Genomic DNA, 15401 nt, shown 5'->3' on the forward strand with positions numbered 1-15401 from the left:
CAACATGCCTACCACTTTGAAGATGCAAAACATTTTGTATTGTGAAATAAACAAGAAATAAGACAAAAAAATGAAAACTTGAGCGTGCATAACTATTCACCCCCCCCAAAGTCAATACTTTGTAGAACCACCTTTTGCAGTAATTACAGCTGCAAGTCTCTTGGGGTATGTCTCTATAAGCTTGGCACATCTAGCCACTGGGATTTTTGCCCATTCTTCAAGGCAAAACTGCTCCAGCTCCTTCAAGTTGGATGAGTTCCGCTGGTGTACAGAATTCTTTAAGTCATACCACAGATTCTCATTTGGATTGAGGTCTGGGCTTTGACTAGGCCATTCCAATACATTTAAGTGGTTTAAGGGGAAACATTTGAGTGTTGCTTTAGCAGTATGCTTAGGGTCATTGTCCTGCTGGAAGGTGAACCTCCGTCCCAGTCACAAATCTCTGGAAGACTGAAACAGGTTTCCCTCAAGAGTTTCCCTGTATTTAGCGCCATCCATCATTCCTTCAATTCTGACCAGGTTCCCAGTCCCTGCCGATGAAAAACATCCCCACAGCATGATGCTGCCACCACCATGCTTCACTGTGGGGATGGTGTTCTCGGGGTGATGAGACATAGCGTTTTCCTTGATGGCCAAAAAGCTCAATTTTAGTCTCATCTGACCAGAGTACCTTCTTCCATATGTTTAGGGAGTCTCCCACATGCCTTTTGGCAAACACCAAACGTGTTTGCTTATATTTTTCTTTAAGCAATGGCTTTTTATTTTGGGCCACTCTTCTGTAAAGCCCAGATCTTTGGAGTGTACGGCTTAAAGTGGTCCTATGGACAGATACTCCAATCTCTGCTGTGGAGCTTTGCAGCTCCTTCAGGCTTATCTTTGGTCTCTTTGTTGCCTCTCTGATTAATGCCCTCCTTCCCTGGTCTGTGAGTTTTGGTGGGTGGCCCTCTCTTGGCAGGTTTGTTGTGGTGCCATATTCTTTCCATTTTTTAATAATGGATTTAATGGTGCTCCGTGGGATGTTCAAAGTTTCTGATATTTTTTTATAACCCAACCCTGATCTGTACTTCTCCACAACTTTATCCCTGACCTGTTTGGAGAGCTCCTTGGTCTTCATGGTGCCGCTTGTTTGGTGGTGCCCCTTGCTTAGTGGTGTTGCAGAGTTTTGGGCCTTTCAGAACAGGTGTATATCTACTGAGATCATGTGACACTTATATTGCACACAGGTGGACTTTATTTAACTAATGATGTGACTTCTGAAGGTAATTGGTTGCACCAGATCTTATTTAGGACTTCATAGCAAAGGGGGTGAATACATATGCATGCACCACTTTTCCGTTATTTATTTTTTAGAATATTTTGAAACAAGTAATTTTTTTCATTTCACTTCACCAATTTGGACTATTTTGTGTATGTCCATTACATGAAATCCAAATAAAAATCAATTTAAATTACAGGTTGTAATGCAACAAAATAGGATAAACGCCAAGTGGGATGACTACTTTTGCAAGGCACTGTATACAGCTACTGATGAGGGGATATGAACCAGGTGAGTGTAATAAACAAGACAAAACAAATGGAATGATGAGATGAGGAGTGGCAGTGGCTAGAAGGCCGGTAACAACGAACGCCGAAGCCTGCCCGAACAAGGAGAGGTGGCAGCTTTGGAGGAAGTCGTGACAGAATCCCCCCCCCTTGACGCGCAGCTCCAGCAGCGCACCGACACCGGCCTCGGGGACGGCCAGGAGGACGCGGAGCAGGGCGAGCGGGATGGCGACGGTGGAAATCCCGCAATAGGGAGGGATCGAGGATATCCCTCACCGGAACCCAGCACCGCTCCTCCAGACCGTACCCCTCCCACTCCACGAGGTACTGAAGACCCGACACCTCGAATCCAGGATGGAATGGACGGAGTACGCTGGGGCCCCCTCGATGTCCAGAGGGGGCGGAGGCCCTTTCCTGCAATCATCAACTTGCTGTAACAACAAGTTAATTGTTGATTCATTTTATCAAAGGAGAAAGTGTGGATAGTGACGGATCTGGAACTCAGGTATTTGATATAAGACATTCCAAATTACAGCTTACAAATTAGTCATCATACTGCACAACAAGTGTCAAGACATCATTTCAGATGCATTATAAGTCCATGTATTGTTGAAATATTAGCTATATGCACTTTATGTAGCTCATAAGTAAAGTGGAATGTTGAGAGCTGCAGATGTATTGCAGGCTGTCAGAGTGTTCTATGACCCATTAAGTAACATGTAAGATATTGTACCGTGACCATCTATACCCCATAGCATTCTTGAATGCTTGTTCTTCTTTACTGTAGCTATGGGGTCAATAGGGTTACGGTAGGATACTATACAGTATGCCCTGTTATATGTAGGGTACTACTGTATAGTAGGTAACCTCTTGACACCATAACACCCACTCCACTGTAGAACAAAGTTACAATACATGTTAGGTAGGATGACCATTCTAAGGTGCCAATGTTGCATTCAGTTTCTGTAGTGATTCACAATGTCCTGTGTGGGCAACATCACGACAAGACCAGCTCAAAAACATGCTTTAGCCTCACCTTACAAAAATATGTCATTTCTGCCTGTCATCATGCAAGCAGCCACACTTCTCTCATTGATATACAGCAGGCTCACATGCCACAAAGGTCATAGCACACAGGGATACATGGTCCTTTTTCAATCACAGCCCCTGAGCTCTGAAATTCCTATTGCCATGGAAACATATTGGCAATGAACAATGCATCTGGTATTGCTGTCAAAGCTGTGTGTTGTACAAAGCACTCATATTGCAATGGCAGCACTTCAGATTGGCATGGTGATACCCTCTTGCCCTCCATTTTGAGATGCTTATATAATACAACAGAGCATCATATTCTTGACAAATTGAAATATTCACCATGCAGAGGGGTTTAAAACGTTGTAGTTCCATTTAGTGGATTCCATTCCATTTAATGGTTCCATTCAGTTGGTTTCCATTTAAGGGACCATTTATGGAGGGTTAAGGTTTATATAGATTGTTTATATGTTTATGGTAAATAAAATACAAAATATCTACTGTTCTAAAACAAAATGCTTGGTTTGGTCTCCAAACAATTATGCTTATCGCCAAAGATGAATTGATTAATGCATCCAATCTCATTGTTGTAACTTTCCCTGAATAGAGCCCTGGTACAGAAAGACTGAAATACTCAAAGATTTAAAACAGGGGATAGTAGGGGCAAATCTAAAATGTAAACTACAAATGAGGACATTGTTTTATGTGCGGAAGATATTTACGAATACGTAGGTAAATGGACGTGGTCGGACCGTGGGCATAACACAACGGGGACTAGCAGTCATACCACGCGTAATTTGTAGTCGCAGAGCACTAGTTAAAAATTTTTTATTGCACTTCTTCTTAGACTGAACCCTTCATGCCAGCCATCTATTTTGGGTTTTTATCTCAATCACAAACATCATCTAAATGATGAAAATGAGACAAAGAGAAAATTATCGGGATTTTCATTTCCATCAGTTGTTGTCAACATTTGAAGATATATGTTTTTAACAGAAGTCGTCGGTTTCTTTCACCAATATAGCATACTGCTGGATCCAATAAAATAATCGTATCGCGTCAGAAGCGTCTGGTACGGGGGACCAAAGAGGAGGACTTGGAATTTGATACAGAGGGTATTTTTTTAAAATGGTGCTGTTAGGGTTGTTGGACAATGCGATGGTCAAATCTCTTGTTCTTATGTTTAGTTTGGCGTTGATTTCTGAGTTTGTGGGAGCTCAGAATGACACGGAGCCTATAGTCCTGGAGGGCAAATGTCTTGTGGTTTGCGACTCTAATCCGACTACAGATTGGAAGGGCTCGTCCTCTCCTCTAGGCATTTCGGTGCGTGCGGCAAACTCCAAGGTGGCTTTTTCTGCGGTCCGGAGCAACAATCATGAACCGTCGGAGATGAGCAATAAAACAAGAATCATATACTTCGACCAAGTAAGACTTTTGGTTGTTTTTGATATAGGGATGTTTTATTTTACTTCAACTTTATAACATCAAAGTTGCAATGCTGTTTAAGATCAACGTTTTATATAGATAATTGAACACACAGCGACAGGTTATTTTCCCCAAAGTATAACTAAATACAAATCATCTTTTAAAAAATCGTTCTAGAAGGGTCTAACATTGGTTTAGAGAGCAACCTACATGTATCAATAATAGCTCGCCTAATGATTGATTAATCAATAATAAAATGAGCATAGCTCACATGTGATAAAACACAAAGGGCTATGCATGACCAGCAGGCAGCAGCAATGGGTTTATCACTGAGAATAATGCATAACACACTCACACCTACCGGAGTCTCTCTCTCTCATTTACACTTTGTGAATGTGATGAGGTGTGAATGACGGAGTCAGGCAAAGAAGGTAAAACACCGAAATCCAGAGTTTATTCAGTGTACATGAATAAAGCGCAGCAAGCGTCAAAACAACACTAGCACAAGGGAAAAATCCACCTTGGTTACATACAAGGAAAGCGTAACTCAACCGAGCTACTCACTCTCACAATGAACAATCACTCAAAAAGGACAATGGGGCAGAGGGAACACTTATACACAGACTAAAGAGGGAATTAGTACCAGGTGTGTGTGATTGACAAGACAAGACAAATGGAGTGATGATAAATAGAGCGGTAGTGGCTAGTAAGCCGGTGACTACGAACACCGAAACCTGCCCGAGCAAGCAGGAGGGGCAGCCTCGGCTGAATTCGTGACAGTGTAAGCAAGCTCTGAATTGAGAGTGCCATTTTTGATTGAGTAAATGCAGTGCATTTAACTTTTGTTCCCTTTTTGAATTAACCTAAAATCACTGTTTTATATCACCTCCTGGTGGCACCTCAACTGGCATAACCAACACCTTACATAAATCATTGGCTGAATCTGCCTAATTGGAAGCCTGACTATTGGACAAGAGTGCAGCTCCTGTGTCAAGTAGTTGTTGTGGGACTAGTAAACTGCATTTACACTGGCAGACCAATTCTGATATGTTTTCCACTAATTGGTCTTTTGACCAATCACATCAGATCTTTTCACTTCAGAGCCAATTCTAGTGCTGCGTGATTAACCAAAATGCCAATTATTTTTCCGTTTTTTAAACAACTAATTGACCGAGGTCGGTTCAATTATTGGTGCAAATTTTGGTTTTTGCCCTAGCACAACAGCTGATTCAAATAACCAACTCCTCATCAAGCTCATATTATTTGAATCAGCTGTGTAGTGCTTGGGCAAAAACCAAAACGTGCACCAAGGGGGGCCCCCAGACCGAGTTTGGGAAACTCTGATCTAAATGATTGATAGTTGGTATTCAGCAGTCATAAAAGTATGCCTTATTTACTTTGAAGAACTACTAAAATAGTGATTTTGTCAGACTGCATAGGCAGCAGCTCTACAGAGATGAGATGATGACTAAGAATGAAATAAAGTCATCAAATAAAACATGTAATATACACAAAACCTGAAATATTTTATTAAAGTAAAGTAATATGAATAACTGATGGTTAATAAGTGATAAGCAGTAATGGGCAGTCACTACCATCATGGGACTTTTATTAATTGTTTTATTCTGTGTTACAGCATTCAACCCACATAATGCATACAGTAAATGCATAGTGCATTTAATGTACAAAAAAAAAAATCGAAACCAAACTGACCTCAAAAAGCACTAAAGGCTCAGCACTACCCAATTCTGATATTTTTCCCACTAATTGGTCTTTTGACCAATCACAGCAGATCTTTTTCAGGACTGATCTGATTGGTCAAAAGACCAATTAGTGAAAAAAAGATCAGAATTGGGCTGCATGTGTAAACGCAGCCTTTGGGTCTTGTAGGTTGTCATCACACTGCTTGTGATGTCAAATCACAGGATTAAAACTGTCAGTACATTTTCTCTAAGGAGTTGAGGTGTCTACAACTACTGAAATATCCCAGATTTAACACTATAGTCTTGTCACCATAGTTGTGTCAGCAGAAGAAAAGATGGTGTTTAATGGTCCAGCTGGTTAACAGTCCTTAAAAAAAAATCTCAATATTAAATCATTTCTGGGTAACAATTAAGTACCTTACTGTGGTTGTTTTCAATTAAAATTGTAAAAAAGACACAAAAATAGCTTCTTAGCAAAGCGCAATTTCTCAAGCAAGAATATTGCTAGGTCTGTCTGGGAGTGGTCTGAGTTGGGAGGGGGAAACTGAAAATGAGCTGTTATTGGCAGAGAGGTTTGGAACTCTCTTATTGGTCTATTAACTAATTTACCACATGGTGATGTCACCATGGAAGGCCAAAACTCCCTCCTACCAAAACAGTCTGAAATTTCAGGTGGTTGTTTCAAACAGCTCTTACACTGAAAGGGCATCAGAATTTTAACAATTTCACAGTATTATTCCAACCTCATAGTGTGGAACTATATATAAAACACAGGAAAATCACATTTTTGACTGCACTGGGCCTTAAAGCAATAATTATTCTGGTCTGACTTGAATAGTCAGCGAGGATAATATTTTTTCACTTTCTAAAATGCTTTATTCTTCTTTCCCCAGGTTCTTGTGAATATAGGCAACTATTTCACTTTGGAGTCAGTGTTTTTGTCACCCAGAAAAGGGATCTACAGTTTTAATTTTCACGTTATAAAAGTGTACCAGAGTCAGACTATACAGGTAAGCTATTTTTTTTGGCCAAATTGATTCAGCAATTTAGTTCTAGTTATAATATAATGTGATTCCCATGAGACATACTTTTCTATACATTGGCCATGGCTACATTATTTGAAAGGGCCTTGTAATGTATTAGGAAATGTGCCTAAGACTATTGTGTCTAAGTCTATTCTATTGGGACATTTGGATTTTGTATTGACAGAATGGTTATTAGAGGAAGCAGAAACAAATCTCGGACAAAGAACTTGATTTCAATAGATGCGAGAGTTAGCCGTGTTAGGAAAATGTCCTGTAAAACTTCAATGGGAAATCACAGACACTGAATGGCATATCCTCCAGTCTTCTCTTTGCAAAGCTCCAAAGCCTGGAGAGTTATGGGCTCTCTCTGGGTGGGAAAAGGGGGAGTAGACTACATGAGCTTATTAAACAGACAATCTTATTATTCTGGCTATTTATGAAAGTGACAAAACTAAGCTAAACAATTATGTTTTTTTTCAAAGTACATCATCAAGGGAAGGGCTGCTGCATGCTGCACACATTTTAACTAATAGCAATAGTTTATAGCAAATAGCTACAGTAGGTAGCTGTGGATGATGACGATGTTTGGCAATGGGCTTGCAATCATGGCAAGATATGTTTGTATAGAACTGTAGCTACATTAGCTGCATTTCTCCCCTGTCTCGTTTATTTTTGCTCATTGCTGTCTCTTTGGGTCATCCAGGTGAACTTAATGTTGAATGGGAAACCTGTCATCTCAGCTTTTGCGGGTGACAAAGACGTAACTCGAGAGGCAGCCACCAATGGAGTTCTGCTCTTTTTGGATAAAGAGGACAAGGTCTACCTTAAACTGGAGAAGGGAAATCTAGTTGGCGGATGGCAATACTCTACGTTCTCTGGTTTTCTTGTTTTCCCTCTGTAAAAAGAAAGAAAACCCCACAGTTCAAATGACTTTATCAACAATGCATTGTCACTGTATAATCAAAACATTTCTACATCAGTTGGATCTAGCCAAAGGATGGATAATGTCATGTTCCGTGGTCATGGATTGCTACAGAGAGATGAAAAGAGACATTGAAAAGCTTGGTGTTTGATGGAATTGGGAATCCCTCTACAAATGCAATACTGCTCCAAAAAACGACTTCAACAGACGAACCTCCCTTCACAAAAATTCTACACACACAAACTTAACAGTCGTAGAATATGTTTAGCATAACATCTTTTCAAAAGATGTCTTTCCTTTGGGGGAAATGTATTCGTTTTTCTTAGCAAGTGTGGCATATGTGGTATTTAGCAGTGACAGATCCTGTCTCGTCTGATTATACAAAAATATGTGATTGAGTATAGAAGCATAGAAGATGCAGGTCACTTCAGACATCAACAGCACCAGTTTGTTTTGTCAGGCCATTCCCATGTGTATCTCATTACAAGACGAGCTCTGGCTATTAAACAATCAGCTGTCTGAACCACAATGGAGCAAGCCACTTGTTTCTGTAGGTGTGAGACACACTTGTGTGGTGTATTAGGAAATTACTGACAAATTGGAGTAAAATGGGCCCAATGTTTGCAGATAGATGAACACAATGCCATTTAATTGCAGGCATACCCTTTATAAAAGGAATTTATATTCCTAATTTATAATATATACAGTGCATTCGGAAACTATTCAGACCCCTTGACATTTTCCACATTTTGTTACGTTACAGCCTTATTCTAAAATGGATTAAATTGTTTTTTCCCCTCATCAATCTACACACAATACACCATAATGACAAAGCAAAAACAGGTTTTTAGACATTTTTGCAAAGTTATTAAGAATTAAAAGCTGAAATATCAAATTTACATAAGTATTCAGACCCTTTACTCAGTACGTTGTTGAAGCACCTTTGGAAGCGATTACAGCCTCGAGTCTTCTTGGGTATGATGCTACAAGCTTGGAACACCTGTATTTGGGGAGTTTCTCCCATTTTTCTCTGCAGATCCTCTCAAGCTCTGTCAGGTTGGATGGGGAGCGTCGCTGCACAGCTATTTTCAGGTCACTCCAGAGATCTTAGATCAGATTCAAGTCCGGGCTCTGGCTGGGCCACTCAAGGACATTCAGAGACTTTTCCTGAAGCCACTCCTGCATTATCTTGGCTGTGTGCTTAGTGTCGTTGTCCTGTTGGAAGGTGAACCTTCGCCCCAGTCTGAGGTCCTGAGTACTCTGGAGCAGGTTTTCATCAAGGATCTCTCTGTACTTTGCTCCGTTCATCTTTCCCTCGATCCTGACTAGTCTCCCAGTCCCTACGCTGAAAAACATCCCCTCAGAATGATGCTGCCACCACCATGCTTCACCGTAGGGATGCGTCAGGTTTCCTCCAGAAGTGACGCTTGGCATTCAGGCCAAAGAGTTCAATCTTGGTTTCATCAGACCAGAGCATCTTGTTTCTCATGGTCTGAATACTTATGTAAATAAGGTATTTCTGTTTTTCTAAAAACCTGTTTTCGCTTTGTCATTATGGGGTACTGTGTGTATGTAGATTGAGGAGGAAAAATATTTATTTAATCCATTTTAGAATAAGACTGTAACGTAACAAAATGTGGAAAAAGTAAAGGGGTCTGAATACTTTACGAATGCACTGTATATACAGTATATTATAAGTCTAAACAGATGTAGATGAAATATTTTCATTTGTAGTGAGATGTAGTGGTGGCTCAAGTTGATGCTCAAGAGTTGGACACTGCGATAGGTATGGTGTTTTGATGTCACTATTGACCTCCCTCATCACAGCCTATGCTGCTGGCCATGTCCATGTCTGTCTGTGGTCAGTCACATGTCATGTGTTTGTTTGAACTTTGACTTTAGATGGGTACATCCGTGGAGGCATGTGCAATGCTTCATTGAAGAGATCACGATTGTATATGTTAACACTTGATTTTATGCACCCTCATTTATTTATTTATTGAATATTTACACATGAGTTTATTTATAATAGCTTGGTGAATTTAAATGCTTATTTAAGTGAATGACCAAATTTGGCATTTACATCCAGCCATGTTATCAATGACTGCCACATAGTCTGTGGTACCTGCAAACCATCTTACCATTGGTATACAGCCAGTGCATTTTAACAATATTTTAAATAGTTGGGAGATTTGGAAAGGGAATTATTCGATCCAATCTATCAACAGATGAAATGTAAAGAAATAAGGTGCGTGTGAAACGACTGGAGACATTTTCCACACAAACGTAATCTCACTTACATTCTCTAACCTTTTCCCCTGAAATACACTTAGGGAAAGTATCTTGTTGACCATTTTGCATTTATGGAACAGCTGTTGTGTTCACTCTTGACCTTTGTGACTGTATGGTCAACAAAACCCTTTCCTGAGTAAATATAATGGCACTACCCATATGTATTGAGTTATATTATCTAGACTCAGAATGGATTGATTTGCTCATTACTCATATCCCCGAGTTAACAATAGTTTTCTGTGCATATCACTATCATGGTAGTGAGAATAGGTGTTTTGTGTGTGAATCTCATGCCTCTGTTAGTATTGCTGTGTGCTTCTATTGTCACCTGATGCTGCTACAGTTAATTTCCAAATGGAATGGAATATAATGAATTATGTGGATCTTAAAATAATGAAATTAATGGTTTGGCCTATTTCATAATTCTCCGTCTGGAATCTCAAATAACTATAATGTTGGTACATATAGGCCTACTGTGTGATCATCGTACATTAGGCACAGCTCTCAAATTAATATGCTTTACTGCTGGATGAATTTCTTTAAACTCATGATGACTAAAACTCCCACCAAGAAACCACTCCTTAGATAGCAGCCATAGAGTAAGCGTACAGTACATAAACTGGATCTGGGACATTTCATTTGTGGAATAAAAACAAGGTACAAAGGACTGAATAATAATGACATGGCCTCATTATGGACACTGGAGAAGAAAACAAGTCAGTAGTGTATTTCAAATGAATGAATGCACAGAATGGAGTAAAAAAAAAAAAAGAATTATATGTTTACAATTGTCTGTTGTGGTATAATGTGAAAAGTATTGAGTGACTCAAATGACTTTCTTCATTATTTAATGGAATCTTTTCACTTTCTTGAATTTAAATCTATTACAACTGAGAATTGGAAAAACAATCCCATGCAAATGATTGACTGACCAATTTACGCTAAGAATTTATAATAATGCCAATGGATTATTACTCAAAGGTTCACTACCACTGTAGATGTATTTGACCAATATTCGAAGGAGGCAACAATACAACGTATGCATTTTAATCAAAAAGCACTGTGGTTGTGTGAATACCGGTAACCCCAAATATGTATTTTAGAGATTCCAAAATAATTCAACATCCCACATGAAAATATGTAATCCATGTAATACACCATTGGCACATATCTGTATTTGAAAACATGGATGGATTATTATTGAGATTTCCAAGAAGCTTATCATGCAGGCATATTGTATTTCTGCCATTAAATTTGAGGCATCTGTATTGAATTCTGGTCTTTATTGGTGTACAGACAGTAATGTCTGAAACAAGACTTTTATTTATCACCAACATGACTACATATCATATTTAGGCCACGCTAATGTTCAATGTGTTTTAGAGTGTGGGTTTGACAATGCATTCTGGCTGTCTTACAACTATGTTGACATTCATTGGTGTAATAATATACAGTACATGAATTATGCATATTGAAATCAGCTATTCTCTCAGATGGGTTTATGATAAAATAATTAATCACTGCATAATACCAACTATTTGGAATTTGGCAAAGGTACTTGTTGCTTACGAAGTGAGAAGTTTGATATTAATCTTTTACATTGTAGAAAGAAGAGAACTGACTCTACTCCTTGGGGTACTGTTTCCTGTCTTGGGCTTTGATTAGGAGGCTGAAGCCCATGTATCTGACACAACCTTATGACCTGCCCTATGACCTTTCTACTGCTGTATGTGTGTGTTTCGCTTTGATCACTGGGTGGGAAGATTCAGATTCAATTCTACATCCTCAGGTTCTGGGGGATACATTTCTCATTGAGTTTTGTCTTTCGCTGTATTGTTGTGATATTTTTCAGCCTACGAACTTGGCCTTCAATCTGACACCTCTGCTGAACTACTATAACACAACATTTGGGTTATCATTTTATGACATATACATACAGTTGAAGTCAAAAGTTTACATACACCTTAGCCAAATACATTTAAACTCAGTTTTTCACAATTCCTGACATTTAATCCTATACAAATTCCCTGTTTTAGGTCAGTTAGGATCACCACTTTATTTTAAGAATGTGAAATGTCAGAATAATAGTAGAGAGAATTATTTATTTCAGCTTTTATTTCTTTCATCACATTCCCAGTGGGTCAGAAGTTTACATACACTCAATTAGTATTTGGTAGCATTGCCTTTAAACTGTTTAACTTGGGTCAAACGTTTCGGGTAGCCTTCCACAAGCTTCCCACAATAAGTTGGGTGAATTCTGGCCCATTCCTCCTGACAGAGCTGGTGTAACTGAGTCAGGTTTGTAGGCCTCCTTGCTCGCACATGCCTTTTCAGTTCTGCCCACACATTTTCTATAGGATTGAGGTCAGGGCTTTGTGACGGCCACTCCAATACCTTGACTTTGTTGTCCTTAAGCCATTTTTCCACAACTTTGGAAGTATGCTTGGGGTCATTGTCCATTTGGAAGACCCATTTGCGACCAAGCTTTAACATCCTGACTGATGTCTTGAGATGTTGCTTCAATATATCCACATCATTTTCCTTCCTCATGATGCCATCTATTTTGTGAAGTGTACCAGTCCCTCCTGCAGCGAAGCACCCCCACAGCATGATGCTTCCACCCCTGTGCTTCAGGGTTGGGATGGTGTTCTTCGGCTTGCAAGCCACCCCCTTTTTCCTCCAAACATAACGATGGTCATTATGGCCAAACAGTTCCATTTTTGTTTCATCAGACCAGAGGACAAAAAGTACGATCTTTGTCCCCATGTGTAGTTGTAAACCGTAGTCTGGCTTTTTTATGGCAGTTTTGGAGCAGTGGCTACTTCCTTGCTGAGCGGCCTTTCAGGTTATGTCGATATAGGACTCGTTTTACTGTGGATATAGATACTTTTGTACCTGTTTCCTCCAGCAACTTCACAAGGTCCTTTGCTGTTGTTCTGGGATTGATTTGCACTTTTCGTACCAAAGTAAGTTCATCTCTAGGAGACAGAACGCATCTCCTTCCTGAGCAGTATGACGGCTGCGTGGTCCCATGGTGTTTATACTTGCGTACTATTGTTTGTACAGATGAACGTGGTACCTTCAGGCGTTTGGAAATTGCTCCCAAGGATGAACCAGACTTGTGGAGGTCTGATCTTTTTTTTTTTTTTTTCATGATGTCAAGCAAAGAGGCACTGAGTTTGAAGGTAGGCCTTGAAATACATCCACAGGTACACCTACAATTGACTCAAATTATGTAAATTAGCCTATCAGAAGCTTCTAAAGCCATGACATAATTTTCTGGAATTTTCCAAGCTGTTTAAAGGCACAGTCAACTTAGTGTATGTAAACTTCTGACCCACTGGAATTGTGATACAGTGAATTATAAGTGAAATAATCTGCCTGTAAACAATTGTTGGAAAAATGACTTGTGTCATGCACACAGTAGATGTCCTAACCAACTCGCCAAAACTATAGTTGGTTAACAAGACATTTGTGGAGTGGTTGAAAAACGAGTTTTAATGACTCCAACCTAAGTGTATGTAAACTTCCGACATCAACTGTACATATTGTAGGAGTGATTTGAGTGTTCTTTTATTTGATGTGGGATATGCAGAACGTCAGTGCAGCATGTGTACAGGATTTGATTGCATCCAATGGGACACGTAACCCCTGAACTGAATAATAATTCTGAGATAACGCTAACAAACAAACAAAAATTGAGAAATGAAGAAAGGGATACATTCTTTTTGGAAATTCAAATGAGTGCTCTTGAGGATTTCAATGTAAAACAAAATGACTTTTTCTGACAGAAAGCAAGTTCAGCTGTAAGGCAAGGTATCCAAGAGGAATCAAATCAAATCACATTTTATTGGTCACATGCGCCGAATACAACAGGTGCAGACATTACAGTGAAATGCTTACTTACAGCCCTTAACCAACAGTGCATTTATAAAACAACAACAAAAAAAGTGTTGAGAAAAAAAGAGCAGAAGTAAAATAAAATAACAGTAGGGAGGCTATATATACAGGGGGGTACCGGTGCAGAGTCAATGTGCGGGGGCACCGGCTAGTTGAGATAGTTGAAGTAATATGTACATGTGGGTAGAGTTAAAGTGACTATGCATAAATAATTAACAGAGTAGCAGCAGCGTAAAAAGGATGGGGTGGGGGGGCAGTGCAAATAGTCCGGGTAGCCATGATTAGCTGTTCAGGAGTCTTATGGCTTGGGGGTAGAAGCTGTTGAGAAGTCTTTTGGACCTAGACTTGGCACTCCGGTACCGCTTGCCGTGCGGTAGCAGGGAGAACAGTCTATGACTAGGGTGGCTGGAGTCTTTGACAATTTTGAGGGCCTTCCTCTGACACCGCCTGGTATAGAGGTCCTGGATGGCAGGAAGCTTGGCACCAGTGATGTACTGGGCCGTACGCACTACCCTCTGTAGTGCCTTGCGGTCGGAGGCCAAGCAGTTGCCATACCAGGCGGTGATGCAACCAGTCAGGATGCTCTCGATGGTGCAGCTGTAGAATTTTTTGAGGATCTGAGGACCCATGCCAAATCTTTTCAGTCTCCTGAGGGGGAATAGGCTTTGTACCCACTCTTTTATCAGATGTCTTAATGTTGTCACACTGGGCTCTTAACTATTGTATTATTGAATTGATCTTTTTACATATTCGATAAGGTTCGTATGCGCTCATTTATAGGTTAACATTAGCATAGTGCTGAATGTGAGAATCTCCTTTTGACAGAATTATTTTTTTCTCATGTGGTTGTGTGCTTGACTGTGTTCTCTTCTTCAGTCTGTTTAAAATGTGTACTTTATGCACGGCATTCTTTTATGATATAAGCTCATCTAATGTATCTTTTGAATCCTCACCAACACTTTCTAATTTCAGCTTTATCCCTCTTACTTTCTTGGGATAGTGCTCATTGCAGTGTGTGCATTAAAAGTGTCTGCTTGGTTAAGCCTCAAGATGTATTTAGTGTTCAAATATCAGGAGAAAATGATTTAATTCCTCTGCGTTACATTATTTATTCAAATAGTAAGAACAGAAAGCACAAAATTATGTCATAGTGTGTTTAGTAATATTTATTCCCTATAATCCTTTTCATATATTGGTGAGCAAGTCATTCAAGGATAAATATGCAGCTAGCTAAGACTTGAAGATTGTACAACTAACATATTCTACTTATTGTATAGATCCTTTACTGTATACAACAAAGATCACAGCAGTGAATAAGAAAGCTTGAGTGACATATCATTGCACAGGAACTCTCTGAAAAGTGGATTCATAGTCTCAATTCGTTCTGCTACATAAAATCCGACTTAACAACAGGGTCTAGCATGCTGTTAACCAAGTTGAGAAGGTGCCAGGACCCTGTTGGGCAAGGCTCTCTTTGCTAATTTCAATTTCACTGGCCACACTGGCCACTGAACGGCAACACTGATAGACCTACAGTACACAGCTCTTGTCATGGTACTG

General features: G+C 39.7%; 1 protein-coding gene across 1 annotated transcript; it reads left to right on the forward strand.

Moving 5' to 3' along the window:
- Positions 1-3702: 3702 nt before the first annotated feature.
- On the forward strand, positions 3703-7628 carry LOC311149713 (cerebellin-4-like; the record flags this gene model as incomplete). The annotated part of the gene is made up of 3 exons (XM_084186922.1): positions 3703-3999; positions 6596-6712; positions 7431-7628. 3 exons carry the CDS (start codon positions 3703-3705, stop codon positions 7626-7628), a joined length of 612 nt encoding a protein of 203 aa, XP_084043048.1.
- Between the last annotated feature and the right edge of the window lie 7773 nt (positions 7629-15401).

This window comes from Coregonus lavaretus (genome assembly GCF_964263955.1).
Source record: "Coregonus lavaretus genome assembly, chromosome: 22".
NCBI lineage: Eukaryota > Metazoa > Chordata > Actinopteri > Salmoniformes > Salmonidae > Coregonus > Coregonus lavaretus.